The following is a 15759-nucleotide window of genomic DNA, read 5'->3' as shown; positions in this document are numbered from 1 at the left end:
CTCACTCCAGAGGGCCACTATAGTTCCACACTCACTCCAGAGGGCCACTATAGTTCCACACTCACTCCAGAGGGCCTCTATAGTTCCACACTCACTCCAGAGGGCCACTATAGTTCTACACTCACTCCAGAGGGCCACTATAGTTCCACACTCACTCCAGATGGCCACTATATTTCCACACTCACTCCAGAGGGCCACTATAGTTCCACACTCACTCCAGAGGGCCACTATAGTTCTACACTCACTCCAGAGGGCCACTATAGTTCCACACTCACTCCAGAGAGCCACTATATTTCTACACTCACTCCAGAGGGCCACTATAGTTCCACACTCACTCCAGAGGGCCACTATAGTTCCACACTCACTCCAGAGGGCCACTATAGTTCCACACTCACTCCAGAGGGCCACTATATTTCCACACTCACTCCAGAGGGCCACTATAGTTCCACACTCACTCCAGAGGGCCACATTGAGTAGCAAAAATAGCCGATCTATACTTGTAGATCGGCTATTTTTTGCTATATTTGAATTGAAATCCTGAATAATTGTTTTGCCATTTTTTAATTGGAATCCTGAAAAGTAACCTTTTTATTTAATTTCAAATGCATTTAGTTATAGTTATGTTAACTTTGCGAACTAAATCCAAATACATTGGACACAAAAAAAGACAATAACAGCTACATATAGATTGAAGTAATTAAAGCGGGTCATGTTTGCATAATGAATATATATCAGTATTCTGATAATCTATGGGCTGCATTAAGTGATGGTGGGGGCTGCCAGTTGCCCATGTATGATGTCGACCTTTGACTGATTTACTATGTATGGCACATTAGGAGTCCAACTAGTACTAGTGATTCTCAAATGTTTAATTGCAAGGACCCCCTTATCCCTGACAGTGTACAAGTGTAACCAAATGGACCCGTATAAGGGTCAATTTGAGTACACCTGGTACACCCTCAGAGTTCAACCAACACTTGAGGGTGACCCCTGGTACACCCTCAGAGTTCAACCAACACTGAGGGTGACCCCTGGTACACGCTCAGAGTTCAACCAACACTGAGGGTGACCCCTGGTACACCCTCAGAGTTCAACCAACACTGAGGGTGACCCCTGGTACACCCTCAGAGTTCAACCAACACTGAGGGTGACCCCTGGTACACGCTCAGAGTTCAACCAACACTGAGGGTGACCCCTGGTACAGCCTCAGAGTTCAACCAACACTGAGGGTGACCCCTGGTACACGCTCAGAGTTCAACCAACACTGAGGGTGACCCCTGGTACACCCTCATAGTTCAACCAACACTGAGGGTGACCCCTGGTACACCCTCAGAGTTCAACCAACACTGAGGGTGACCCCTGGTACACGCTCAGAGTTCACCCAACACTGAGGGTGTGTACAGTGTTCTGTGCCCTAATCTTGCATAATAAACTAACTGATGGCCCTTGTAAGGTTGAAAAAATAACAATAATAAAACGTTTGAGAACCACTAGTCCGAGGCCATCCGGTGGCTGAGTGGAGAATGACAGGTCAGCGGGAGTTGAATGGAAAGTCGACAGACTGACAGATGGCAGACTGACAGACAGACAGACAGACAGACAGACAGACAGACAGACAGACAGACTGACAGATGGCAGACTGACATACAGACAGACAGGCAGACAGACTGACAGACAGACAGCAAGACAGACAGACAGCCAGACAGTCTACTGCCTGTGGTTTCTGCGGCTATCCTTGGCAGCCTGTCACATGCACTGCATGCGCGCGCGCACACACACACACACACACACACACACACACACACACACACACACACACACACACACACACACACACACACACACACACACACACACACACACACACACACACACACACACACACACACACACACACACACACACACACACACGCGCGCGCGCACGCGCATCCCATCACAGAGGCACTGTGTCATTTTAACATCATGTCGACACGTCACAAAGCGACGCACCGAGCATGATGTGTATTTAATCAAACTGCTTCACGCTGTCAGCCTGTAATTGCTTTTCACGCTCCTGCTCTCTCTATAACTTTCTCTCACACACACACACACACACACACACACACACACACACACACACACACACACACACACACACACACACACACACACACACACACACACACACACACACACACACACACAGCTGTCAGAACCAGCTGAACCCAGAGACCTCCGTTAGCCCATGAATGCAGGGAATCACCAGCCAACAGCGGTACATTATACATTTCACTCGCATGACTGAGAGGTCATTTGGACCTATTTTTTTAGATTTTTAAGTTGATCATCTTTGCCCATGAAGTTTTCAGAATGTTCCCCTTCCATGACCGTCATCCTCCATCATCATTCCATCATCTCAGATTTTTTTTATTTTTTACGTCTGAAACATTTTCTAAATATGTATTTAAGCATATAGGCTACTTGCATCTTTTACTTCAGTCATGCGCGTGCATGCGCGTGACAAAAGGACCGTGCCCACGTAAATACGCTTGCGTTGTCGCCCCTAGATGTCCTTAGTAAAGCACGAGGGGTCGTGCTTTACCGTTCATTAATGGCAATTCAACGCTGCTTATGGAACTGGCATATCTTCTTGTTCCTTCTTATGGAACTGGCCTATCGTCTCGTTCCTGCTTATGGAACTGGCCTATCGTCTCGTTACTGCAGAAACGCAGGCATGCCATTAATGACGGTAAAGCACACCCTCAATGTTGCTTATTGTAAAGTGTATTGTTCTTATGATGTTTGATGTTGAAAATAACTGTGATGTAACCTACTCTGTTTCCTGTGATGTAACCTACACTGTTTCCTGTGATGTAACATCCTGTTTCCTGTCCCGCAGAACACGACCTCAGCGAGCTGTACATGGACGAGTCCGAGTCGACCACCTGCGAGGCGCGCAGCGTCGAGTCGCTGCTCATCAAGAAACCCACGGTGACGCAACGGGCCATACTGGAGGCCCGCACCGATTCACTGCAGGTACCCCCACACCCCACAGGTACCCACCGGTACCCACATGCCACAGGTACCTAACCCTATAACTAAACCTAACCCAACGGGCCAGACTGGAGGCCTGCACCGATTCACTGCAGGTACCACCACACCCCAAAGGTACCCACACCCCACAGGTACCCACATCCCACAGGTACCACCACACCCTACAGGTACCCACACCACACTATACCCCCACACCCCACAGGTACCCCCACACCCCACAGGTACCCACACCCCACAGGTACCCACATCCCACAGGTACCACCACACCCCACAGGTACCCACATCCCACAGGTACCACCACACCCTACAGGTACCCACACCGCACTATACCCCCACACCCCACAGGTACCCACAGGTACCCCCACACCCCACAGGTACCCACAGGTACCCCCACACCCCACAGGTACCCACATCCCACAGGTACCACCACACCCCACAGGTACCCACATCCCACAGGTACCCACACCCCACAGGTACCCACATCCCACAGGTACCACCACACCCTACAGGCACCCACGCCGCACTATACCCCCACACCCCACAGGTACCCACAGGTACCCCCACACCCCACAGGTACCCCCACACCCCACAGGTACCCACACCCCACAGGTACCCACATCCCACAGGTACCACCACACCCCACAGGTACTTAACCTTAAACCTAACCCAACAGGCCAGACTGGAGGCCCGCACAGATTCACTGCGGGTACCCCACAGGTAACCCACACAACCCACAGCCCAAGGTACCTAACCCTAGCCCAAGGCCCAGACTCAAGCAAAGATGGCAAAACATTATTTGTTCTGTATTTGCATACAATTGTATGGTACCAAAACACTGCAGTCCTTAAACCAGAAACCTAAACCCACGGTGACACAACAGGCCAGACTGGAGGCACGTTTATCAGACATATACCAACAATCTTACCAAACAGTCATTACTCCGACATCACCGTCGCTCCCAGACATGCATTGCCGGTTACAAATCACCCGTGGCTTCCGCGTGCGGTTAGGCTATTTTTGTGGAAATATATAGTGGCCCTCTGGAGTGAGTAGTGGAAATATATTGACCCTCTCCATCATCAAAGTTGCCCAGCCCATTTCGGGGCGGGAACCCCTTTTGGTGTTTTAAGCATTATGTTATACTTTAGCCATTGGAAAATTGTAGATCTACAAGCTCGTAGTTTGTAGGTCTGCTATTTTAGAAAATCACGAAAATGTGTCACAAATCTTTGAATATATATATATATATATATATATATATATATATATATATATATATATATATAATGGCTGGAAAATGGAAATTAAGAGTTTACATAGTACACATAGTGCATGCATAAACTTTCCTTAATGATTATATCTGGTTTTAGTATTAATTTATGATATATTTTCTCTATTATTAAGGTTATTTTTGCAGTCAGTTTGTATTGGTGGTGGGGGTCGCGAGACATGGCCAAAGCATTTCTGGGGGTCCCCAGCCAAAAACGTTGAGAACACCTGATTTAGAAGACATTTGTAGAATCGAACGTATAGGTCTAAATGGGTTAAACTACTAACTCCTCCTACAGCGGAAGAGTCCGGTCCACACGCCCTCTGGGCTGCTGTTCAGAGACGGGAAGAAGCGCATCGACTACATCCTGGTCTATAAGAAGTCCAGTCCGCAGGTGGAGAAGAGATGCACCTTCGAAAGCACCTTCCGCGCTGCAGGCATGATGCTGGAGAAGGAGGTATAGACACACGCACGCATAGTGGCTGGGTGTCTGTGGGTGGGTATGTGTCTGGGTGTCTGGGTGTCTGTGGGTGGGTATGTGTCTGGGTGGCTGGGTGTCTGTGGGTGGGTATGTGTCTGGGTGGCTGGGTGTCTGTGGGTGGGTATGTGTCTGGGTGGCTGGGTGTCTGTGGGTGGGTATGTGTCTGGGTGGCTGGGTGTCTGTGGGTGGGTATGTGCCTGGGTGGCTGGGTGTCTGTGGGTGGGTATGTGCCTGGGTGGCTGGGTGTCTGTGGGTGGGTATGTGTCTGGGTGGCTGCGTGTCTGTGGGTGGGTATGTGCCTGGGTGGCTGGGTGTCTGTGGGTGGGTATGTGCCTGGGTGGCTGGGTGTCTGTGGGTGGGTATGTGCCTGGGTGGCTGGGTGTCTGTGGGTGGGTATGTGCCTGGGTGGCTGGGTGTCTGTGGGTGGGTATGTGCCTGGGTGGCTGGGTGTCTGTGGGTGGGTATGTGCTTGGGTGGCTGGGTGTCTGTGGGTGGGTATGTGCCTGGGTGGCTGGGTGTCTGTGGGTGGGTATGTGCCTGGGTGGGTGTCTGTGGGTGGGTATGCGCCAGCAACAACCTAACAGCATACCGGTACGTTCGTTCCATTATCCATAAAATGACAGATCCACAACGCGCAGGGGGCAGCCCCATGCGCGTTGTGGATCTGTCATTTTATGGGGGGTTCAGTCGACTAACAGCTAATGTATTCATATTAATTTCGACTATACAAATTCTTAGTCGGGGACAGGCCTAATGGGTATGTGCATGGGTGGCTGGGTGTCTGTGGGTGGGTATGTGCCTGGGTGGCTGGGTGTCTGTGGGTGGGTATGTGCATGGGTGGCTGGGTGTCTGTGGGTGGGTATGTGCCTGGGTGGCTGGGTGTCTGTGGGTGGGTATGTCACGTCACGTGCCTAGGTGGGTATGCATATATGTGGCCAGATATTGTTCGCATATAGCTCGAAAACAAATAACAGTATGACGTCATATTATTTGGTACATATGTTGCATCCATGGCACTTTTCAATTATTGCTGCAGTACCTCGGACTCGCCCACCAGAGGCCACAAGAGTTATAAATAATAGAGATGGCACCGGATTTCACCGAACCATCTTAAAATGGATTTATGTGGAAAAAGAGCCACTCTACAAGCTTGTAGATCAGCTATTTTTCTTTTTCTTTTTTTATTATTCTTTATGCAATTTAATGGTTTCCTGGATTCTAAATGTTGACTTTAACAATTGACTTGTTTAATAGACATTTAAAGTTTTAAAAACAGGAATTGTTTGAAAAACATGAATTATGTTGTTTAAAAGGAATACTATCATTTTGTTGTTAACTTTAGTTTTCTCTGTCTTCAAAGGTTCACAACTTATAACTAATTACTGAACCAACCAACCAATCAACAAGTGAGGCCAATAAACAGAGCAAAAGTTAGAAAATAAAAGTTGAATTGAGTTGGAAAGTTATCTCCTTTATGCCCTTTGAATGTGAACAGAAGTAGGACTTGACAGAAACCGCTACTAGCATGTGAACAAAAACTGTAAAATATGTCGAATGATGTTTATAAAACCTGTCGTTTCTGTAAAGAAACTATATATTTATCATATGCCGATTTAATAGCCAGATTGATACGGTCGTGAGTCACCGCAGTGGGGGCAGCCATGTTTGTTGTCTGACGCTGTCGAGTGGCGGGGCTGATGGCCAATCAGCTGCTGTGATCGGATTTCTGAACGACACTAACGCCGCCGTAGGCAGAGACTCCAGACCTGAATTGCCAGAACATATTTTCTTAATGGGCGTGGCTAGCGATTCAGGGCTGGAGCCAGGCTACGTATCCTGGGGTGATGGCAAAAAATTGTTGATACACAAACACAGCAGACATGACTTGCTCTGCACAAGGCGCAATTTGGCCAACCTCACCCAAGTGCAGTCTAGTATTGTCTCTGTTCTGATGTATTTTGTCTTTTAGAATGTGTCACATTGCTTGTTTTTTTTAACACCATGATGACACACAGACGCAACTGAACGCCTGGGAGCCACACGTTTACCACTGTGCTGTGTTGAGCTCCTGGCATCATGCTGCCATGAAGTGATAAACTAGCGATGATTGTGTGTGTTTGTGTGTGTGTGTGTGTGTGTGTGTGTGTGTGTGTGTGTGTGTGTGTGTGTGTGTGTGTGTGTGTGTGTGTGTGTGTGTGTGTGTGCGCGTGTGTGTGCGCGGTCCTCGCTAGCCTTCGTTGACCAACAACGATATCATGTTTGTGAAGATCCACGCTCCCTGGGAAACCCTGTGCAAATATGCAGAGCAGATGAACATACGCATGCCCTTCAGGTAACTATAAGTACATTTACTTAAGTATACTTAATACTACTTAATTGACTTAATTTAAATTTTGAGGTATTTATTTTACTTTACTTTTACTTTATACCCTGAGCCGAATGGCCCCAACCTATAGAGCGCCAAAGTCTGACGTAATTTCACATCCTACGCAGTTTGCGGTTTATTTCCCCATTCAATCTGAACTCCCATAGACCTTTTTTATGTATGTATTTTTTTCTAATCGTGTCAACTAAGAACTGTGTTCCAAAGATAAAAAAAATTATCCCATCGGTTTGACTCATTCTCACTGACGGGAGAAAACGATAATGTTACCGCCGCCGAATGGGTAAAACTTTCACCAGAAACACAGACTGTATCAAATATGAGTGACTGTCTATCGTAAACAATACAGAGCCACCCACCTGACAATATGAGTGACTGTCTGTCGTAAACAATACAGAGCCACCCACCTGACAATATCGCAGAGACAATCTATTTGTTTTGGACCACCGATGTTATTCTCCATAGAGACATTCCTTCCAGCAAGCCATGGGGGATGAGCGAGAGAAGTCACGTCAGGACTTCGGTAGCCTGAGCTAATGTGTAAGGTTTCTGGTCTAGAGGGGGCGGGTCGCGGCAGAGATTTGCGCACGCCCTGATTGGATCTCAACGATCTGTGACCAGATTTGACTGAGAGCCTGCCATCGCGCAAATTCCAGCTTTTCACCAGAGGAGAAAATAAGTTAATAGCACAGGCAGACTCTTCACATACTAGAGCATGTCTGAAATAAGTGTCAGAGCTGAAATGGACATGTAAATATGAAAAAAAAGCTTAAACATGTAGCTACTGTAGGTGTAATGTTATAGACCACAGAAGTGAACCTTTCAAGCCTGTTTTCTCAACTCGCTGTTTTCTGCAAGACATTACTCTATAAGTCATATCTCCAAAATTGGTGGGTCAAACTGAACAACCAATATGTCAATTTGAAGCTATGATTCCCTGCTGTCATATGACATGGAAAACGATAAAAAAAATAATAATTTGGAGCGACACCCACCCGGAAGGGTTGACTCCCCACTTCTAGACCAGTGCGGCCAATGCGTTCCTCCAGGCGTTTTTGCGCCGACGGAAATGAAAGCCTGGTACCGAGGCTAAAGCTCACAACGCGTCGCAGCGCGACGTGTTGTGAGCTTGTAGATTGGCTTGGCTATTTTTTTGTGGCTTTCGCCTTTATTTTTTTACATTTTTTATTGAGGGACAGACAGTGGGCTGTATGGGGAGAGAGATGGGGAGAGAGATGGGGGGAAGACATGCAGTAAAGGCCGTCGAGATCGGGATTCGAACCCACGGCACACTGCCAGACTGCCTAGGTCCAAGGTGCCTGGACCGTTGAGCCACGGCCCAGGCCATAGATCGGCTATTTTTAGCAAGTGTAAAGTCATTACGACGGCATCAAGGCCCGCCAAAAAACATTTTAGTCGACTAAATCAACTGTAGATTTAGTCGACTAAAATCGCATGACATTTAGTTGACTAAAACTAGACATGAACATGAAACATGAAAACATTCCAGGTGACTAAAATGTGAAAACTATTCAAGAGAGTATGACTAAAACTAAAATCTAAATTTGCTGCCAAAAACAACACTGTTGCTATCCAACATTACTATTACAAGTATCCAGCGTTAAAGATGGAGTGCCGTGATTTAGGGTAGGGTTACGATGACCACTCATTTGTCTGAAGAGGTTGCCAAAAAAAGAAATGTACACGAGGTCAGGGACTTGATAATAAGGTGAATTAGAGTGGATGCTTAAAACAGCAGGATTACTGTTTTAAAATGTCATAAGTCAATAATTAGGTTGTTGAGTTTTGGCCTGAATCCGTGGGTTAAATTAATTGTTGTTTTCAGGAAGAAATCCTACTTCACAGACTGGAAGGGCAAGACCATGAGCAGGTAAATACAAGTCTGTACCTTAATCCATTAACACAATGATTGCCACCTGGTGGACAAAAGCGGTGGCACGTCCGGTTTTGGATGCCATCTTGGATGCTAATAGCAATAGCGCCAATTCTAGCGAGCTAAGGCGAGGTCCATCCTACAAAACGCCAATGTTCCAATCGTGATCATCGGATAATCAGAAATTACTTCGGAACATCGGCGATCTGTTCAAAACCACGGACAGCGGCGTAGTTTCCGAGAAAAGGTTGGCTAAAACAGAAGCTAATGTGGTTGGTCGCGCAGACGCAGTGCAGACGAGGCCCTATAGCAACCGTGCACTACAGTGGTGTTTTCGTCGACTAATACTATGACAAAAAATGTTCGTCGACTACCTTTTTTCACAGACGAAAACTAAATAGAACCCAAATGAAAACTAAGCTATGATGACTAACACTAAGACTAAATATATCGACAATTTCGTCAAGAAATAAAAACTAGACTAAAATGTTAGGAAGGGACTAGTGGACAAGAGATCCAGTACGAGTCATTTTACACTTGGTTGCATTCTGAAAATAGCAGATCTACAAGCACACAACGCGTCACGCTGTGTCGCGTTGTGTGCTTGTAGATCGGCTATTTTCAGCAAGTGTAAAATACATTTTAGTCGACTAAATCAACTTGACATTTAGTGGACTAAAACTAAAACACTAAAACATTCCAGGTGACTAAAATGTGACTAAAACTAAAATAAACCGGAGCGCTTCCAAAAATGGAAAATAGCGAGGCGATCTTATATCGATATTAAACACCTAACAGTGCATTAACAGTGGGAGAACAACGGCGAGCTACACATGAATTTCATCCCCTAATCGCCCCCTATCGCCATACAATGTTTTCGGGCGACGTTCCTCTGCCCACTTTTCGACTATCGCCTGTTCGCCTGCTATCGCCAGTATAGTTGCTGTCCCATTGACAAATAATGTCCCATTGACAAATAATGTCCCATTGACAAATAATGCACTTCCGGAAAATAATTGGTCTGGCTGTCGCCCGCTGTTAAAACGCACCTTGTTTAATTATTTAGTAGGACGAGTATACACGTCCTTAGAATCAAATGTGTTAAGACGTGGAACGCATCTATGTCACTTTTAACCATTATTTTATACTTTAGATATGGAAAAATGACAGCTATACAAGCTCATAGCGTGGTACCGAGTGCCCAAACTATGTGCTTGTATATCTGTTATATTTGAAAGTTGTGAAAATGTGGCACTAACCTTTGAATATAATTATTATTCTTTTTTTACTCATCTTTGCTTCTGGGGGGTCCCTGGAACAACGTATTTTCAGATTTCCAGAATAGTTTGAGAACCGTACTGATATAGAAAACTGTTGACATTTTTCAGAATCTGATCTCGGGTATTAATAGTCTTAACCTTGCGTTACACTTACTTTGGTGACCTATCCATTTATGTGGAGCTACAAACAGCCCCTGCATGTTATTTTTAAGTTTATTTTGCAGTATTGATATTTTAAAACAGGCAAGTCACTGACTTACGTGTGTGTGTGTGTGTGTGTGTGTGTGTGTGTGTGTGTGTGTGTGTGTGTGTGTGTGTGTGTGTGTGTGTGTGTGTGTGTGTGTGTGTGTGTGTGTGTGTGTGTGTGTGTGTGTGTAGTATATATGTATATGGTATAGTATAGTATATTATATATGTATAGTTTATACATATAGTTTCATTATATAGATATATTCCACTGTTATGTTCTTAGCTTACGCATGTTTCATGATAACTACTTTGTAGTAGTAGTAATAATACTGATGTATTGCCATGCTTTTTGTTCTTGCTTAATGTAAGTCTCTCTGGATTAAGAGCGTCTGCTAAATGCCTAAATTGTAAATTGTGTGTGTATGTGTATGTGTATGTGTATGTGTATGTGTATGTGTATGTGTATGTGTATGTGTATGTGTATGTGTATGTGTATGCGTGCGTGCGTGTTTGTGTGTGTGTATGTGTATGTGCTGCAGCAAGTTCCATCGGCGGTGGTGTCAGCTCCGCTCCTGGCTGCCCAGAAACCCCATAAAGCTGGACAAGGAGGCTCTGCCTGACCTGGAGGAGAGCGACTGTTACACCGCGCCCTTCAGCCGCGCACGCATGCACCAGTTAATACGCACACACGCACGCACGCACGCACGCACCAGTTAATACACACACACACACGCACGCACCAGTTAATACACACACACGCACCAATTAATACACACACACACACACACACACACACACACACACACACACACACGCATGCACCAGTTAATACACACAAACACACACGCACGCACGCACCAGTTAATACACACACGCACAAACACACACACGCATGCACCAAGTAAATACCCACACACAAACACACACATGCATGCACCAGTTAATACACACACACACACACACACACACACACACACACACACACACACACACACACACACACACACACACACACACACACACACACACACACACACACACACATTTTAGGAATAAAACTTAATTTAGTTTTAGCCACATTTTAGTCACCTGGAATGTTTTAGTGTTAGTCTAGTTTTAGTCACCTGGAATGTTTTAGTGTTAGTCTAGTTTTAGTCACCTAAATGTCATGCGATTTTATAGGTGACTTAAGCTAGTTGATTTAGTGGACTAAAATGTATTTTGGTGGGCCTTGATGGCGTTGTAATGGCTGATTTTTGACTTGCTGAAAATATCTGATTTACAAGCTCACAACGCGACGCGTTGTCATCATAGCTTAGTTAGTTTTAGCTTAGTTTTGATTTAGTTTCCATTTTGTTTTCGTCAGTGGAAAAAGGTAGTCGACGAACATTTTTCGTCTTAGTTTTAGTCTGGTTAATACGCACGCACGCACGCACGCACGCACGCACGCACGCACGCACGCACGCAAAATGCAGGTTGTGTTGGGTCTTCGTTAACATAATGCAGGTTGTGTTGGGTCTTCATTAACATAATGCAGGTTGTGTTGGGTCTTCCTTTACATAATGCAGGTTGTGTTGGGTCTTCATTAACATAATGCAGGTTGTGTTGGGTCTTCATTAAAATAATGCAGGTTGTGTTGGGTCTTCATTAACATAATGCAGGTTGTGTTGGGTCTTCGTTAACATAATGCAGGTTGTGTTGGGTCTTCATTAACATAATGCAGGTTGTGTTGGGTCTTCATAATGCAGGTTGTGTTGGGTCTTCATTAACATAATGCAGGTTGTGTTGGGTCTTCGTTAACATAATGCAGGTTGTGTTGGGTCTTCATTAACATACCGGTAATGCAGGTTGTGTTGGGTCTTCATTAACATAATGCAGGTTGTGTTGGGTCTTCATTAACATAATGCATGTTGTGTTGGGTCTGTTCTCTACAGCTTCAGCATCAGCAACAGAAAGACGTTCTTCTCCAACTCCACCAGAAGCAGGATAGTCCACCATGTACTGCAGCGAACCAAGTACGAGGACGGCAAGTCCAAGATGGGTAGGAAGACTGTCATTATCATTGTTGTTATTATTATAAGTCAGAACATAATTCTACACAATAATGAAACAAACATGTTTTTTAAAACAACCCTCTGTTGTTTTAAAAAAAACTGTTCACTGTCCACGGAGCAACCATGGTGAATGTATGTGTGATAGATGTAGTTATTTCTGTTCTCATCCATCCGTCCGTCCGTCCGTCCATCCATCCATCCATCCATCCATCCATCCATCCATCCATCCATCCATCCATCCATCCATCCATCCATCCATTCCATCTCCTCATTCCGTGTTGTGTTAACACTTCGAGCGGCATAAACGGAGGTCATTAATCATATCATAACCGAGCGCCGCACCGCTCCACAGGCTGGGAGCGCCCGTTGGGCAGCATTTGATGTCATTTCCGGTTGGAACGTCATCCAAAGTGGTCCCCCTCCATTTTAGTGGATGAGAGGAATAATCTTCAAACGTGAATAACTCTTGATCTAAATCAATCCGTCCAATTCTAAACCAAAGATTATGTTTTTTGACGGCCCATCGTGGTCCCGTCGCTAGTCGCACTAGAAGTAATCATATACTTCCCGTTGTTGTCGATCGCCTCAGGGGTGTTTTGGCTACATCTAGCTACTTCAGCTACATCCAAGATGTCGCCTTGTGCACCTTGAAATGTGCTCCGTAGCTGCAAATCGCTGGGTGCCCTGATTTAACGGTCCTAAATACTGTGTGTTTCGGGGTGTTAATTATCTACATACATCCAATACCAGCAATGACGTCTGATGTAATTTACACGGACTGACGGACAGATACATATTGTTATAACCATAGTAGTGGACGGACTGACGGACAGATATGTTGTTGTAACCATAGTAGTGGACGGACTGACGGACAGATATGTTGTTATGACCATAGTAGTGGACGGACTGACGGACAGATATATGTTGTTATGACCATAGTAGTGGACGGACTGACGGACAGATATGTAGTTATAACCATAATAGTGGACGGACTGACGGACAGATATGTTGTTATGACCATAGTAGTGGACGGACTGACGGACAGATATATGTTGTTATGACCATAGTAGTGGACGGACTGACGGACAGATATGATGTTATAACCATAGTAGTGGACGGACTGACGGACAGATATATGTTGTTATGACCATGGTAGTGGACGGACTGACGGACAGATATATGTTGTTATGACCATAGTAGTGGACGGACTGACGGACAGATACATGCAACTCTTTTTGATACAGAGACAGTCATGGTGGCAAGACTAAGTTCAGGAGAGGAGAACAACTTTATTTCTTTATTATTTTTTATCCAAAATGAGCTATTAGCACAGGTAGACTCTTCTCATACTAGAGCATGTCTGAAATAAATGTTAGAGCTGAAATCGACATGTGATGCTTAAACATGTAGCTAGGTGTAATGTTAGAGTCCACAGAAGTGAACCTTTCAAGCCTGTTTTCTCAACTCGCTGTTTTCGAAACGAAAAATAACTAAAATTAAATTACCTAGCCTCGATCATAAACTGTCACATATGTTGTTTACGACCCCGGCTCCCCCAGACTTAGTGTCGAAGTGTCCTTGAGCAAGACACTGAACCACTAATTGCTCCCGATGAGCAGGTTGGTGCCTTGCATGGTTTCCGCCGCCATCGGTGTATGAATGTGTGTGTGAATGGGTGAATGTAATTTGCACAATCTATGCAAAGCGCCTTGGAGGCTCCATATAAATGCACCATTTACCATTTACATTGTAGTATGAGCACGTTATCCACCACTGCTTAATGCATACTTGGCTGGTGGACGTCACCAACGAAAACATCCAGACTGGCGAGGCCGGAACAACCTTTGCTCCGATCCGCACCAAACGTTGCATCAACACTGGTGGTTGTCCAGGGGTCTGGCTGCCGTCAGGATAGCCATATCAGGGTACCCCCATGTAGGGGGCCACAGTCAGGCCCGCCGTTTAGGGGTTGTCTACTGCAGGGGTTTGGCGTTTTTGGCTGGGGACCCCCAGAAATGCGTTGGCCATGTCTCGTGCCCCCGCCCTGTTGTAGATTAAATAATCTTCCAAAGATTATAACAACAAGGGCCTGTTCCACCAGCCACTCCGGGCGCAAGCCTCCTCAACCCCATTCTCAGACAGTCCTTATAGTCTTGTCTTAACAGAGAAGCTATACTGAATGTCCATATACGGATCTGCGCTAAACATAAGGGCGACACACAAATAAGTATACCTTTGCTGACAGCGTGGAGGAGTCAAATCAGCTGTTAGATTGACAGCTGCATGAATTAGACTGAGCACATTGGTGAGCAAAGAGACTTAATGGAAGGAAGATAAATAATGCATATATTTGGCACTGTAGTTGGCATTCTAAAATTCCCATTACAGCCAGTACTGTACTTACAGTACAGTACAGTACAGTACAGTACAGTACAGTACAGTACAGTACAGTACAGTACAGTACAGTACAGTACAGTGGAATACAGTACAGTGGAGTACAGTACAGTACAGTACAGTACAGTACAGTACAGTACAGTACAGTACAGTACAGTACAGTACAGTACAGTACAGTACAGTGGAATACAGTACAGTACAGTACAGGAATACAGTACGGTACAGTGGATTACAGTACAGTACAGTGGAGTACAGTACTGTACTGTACTCCACTGTACTCTACTGTACTGTGCTGTACTCCACTGTGCTTTGCTGTACTGTGCTGTACTCCACTGTACTCTACTGTACTGTGCTGTACTCCACTGTGCTGTACTCCACTGTACTGTACCGTACTCCACTGTACTGTACTGTGCTGTGCTGTGCTGTGCTGTGCTGTGCTGTGCTGTACTGTACTGTACTGTACTGTACTGTACTGTGCTGTACTCCACTGTACTGTACCGTACTCCACTGTACTGAACTGTACTGTACTGTACTGTACTGTACTGTACTGTACTGTACTGTACTGTACTGTACTGTACTGTACTGTACTGTACTGTACTGTACTGTACTGTACGATGAATGAACCATATGAATAAAAGTTTTTTTTAAACGTAATTTAAAAAATTACAAGTGACGAGAAAATACTATAATTGTCCGTAGAAAATGACTGACTTACATGCACTCCTGATGGACAGGAAGAAAACACAGGGGTGATATCCCAACAGGAAGTCCCCCTTAGT

The 15759-nt window shown here is 45.3% G+C and overlaps 2 protein-coding genes across 2 annotated transcripts in view; both read left to right on the top strand.

Annotated features, from left to right (window-relative positions):
- pkp3a (plakophilin 3a) overlaps window positions 1–15759 on the top strand; it is a 486421-nt gene that overhangs the window by 287685 nt on the left and 182977 nt on the right. The window lies entirely within an intron of this gene.
- LOC306923739 (anoctamin-3-like) overlaps window positions 4730–15759 on the top strand; it is a gene marked incomplete at its 3' end in the record, with an annotated part of 39568 nt that continues 28538 nt past the window's right edge. Inside the window, exons 1-5 of the mRNA XM_079502012.1 lie at window positions 4730–4762; window positions 7018–7118; window positions 9016–9060; window positions 11072–11206; window positions 12467–12573. Of these exons, the coding sequence (XP_079358138.1) occupies window positions 4745–4762; window positions 7018–7118; window positions 9016–9060; window positions 11072–11206; window positions 12467–12573 (406 nt within the window). The 5' untranslated portion in view covers window positions 4730–4744. The remainder of the gene's footprint in view (window positions 4763–7017; window positions 7119–9015; window positions 9061–11071; window positions 11207–12466; window positions 12574–15759) is intronic.

Source organism: Electrona antarctica (assembly GCF_951216825.1).
Source record: "Electrona antarctica genome assembly, chromosome: 5".
NCBI lineage: Eukaryota > Metazoa > Chordata > Actinopteri > Myctophiformes > Myctophidae > Electrona > Electrona antarctica.
This window is presented reverse-complemented; position numbering and strand designations above follow the sequence as displayed.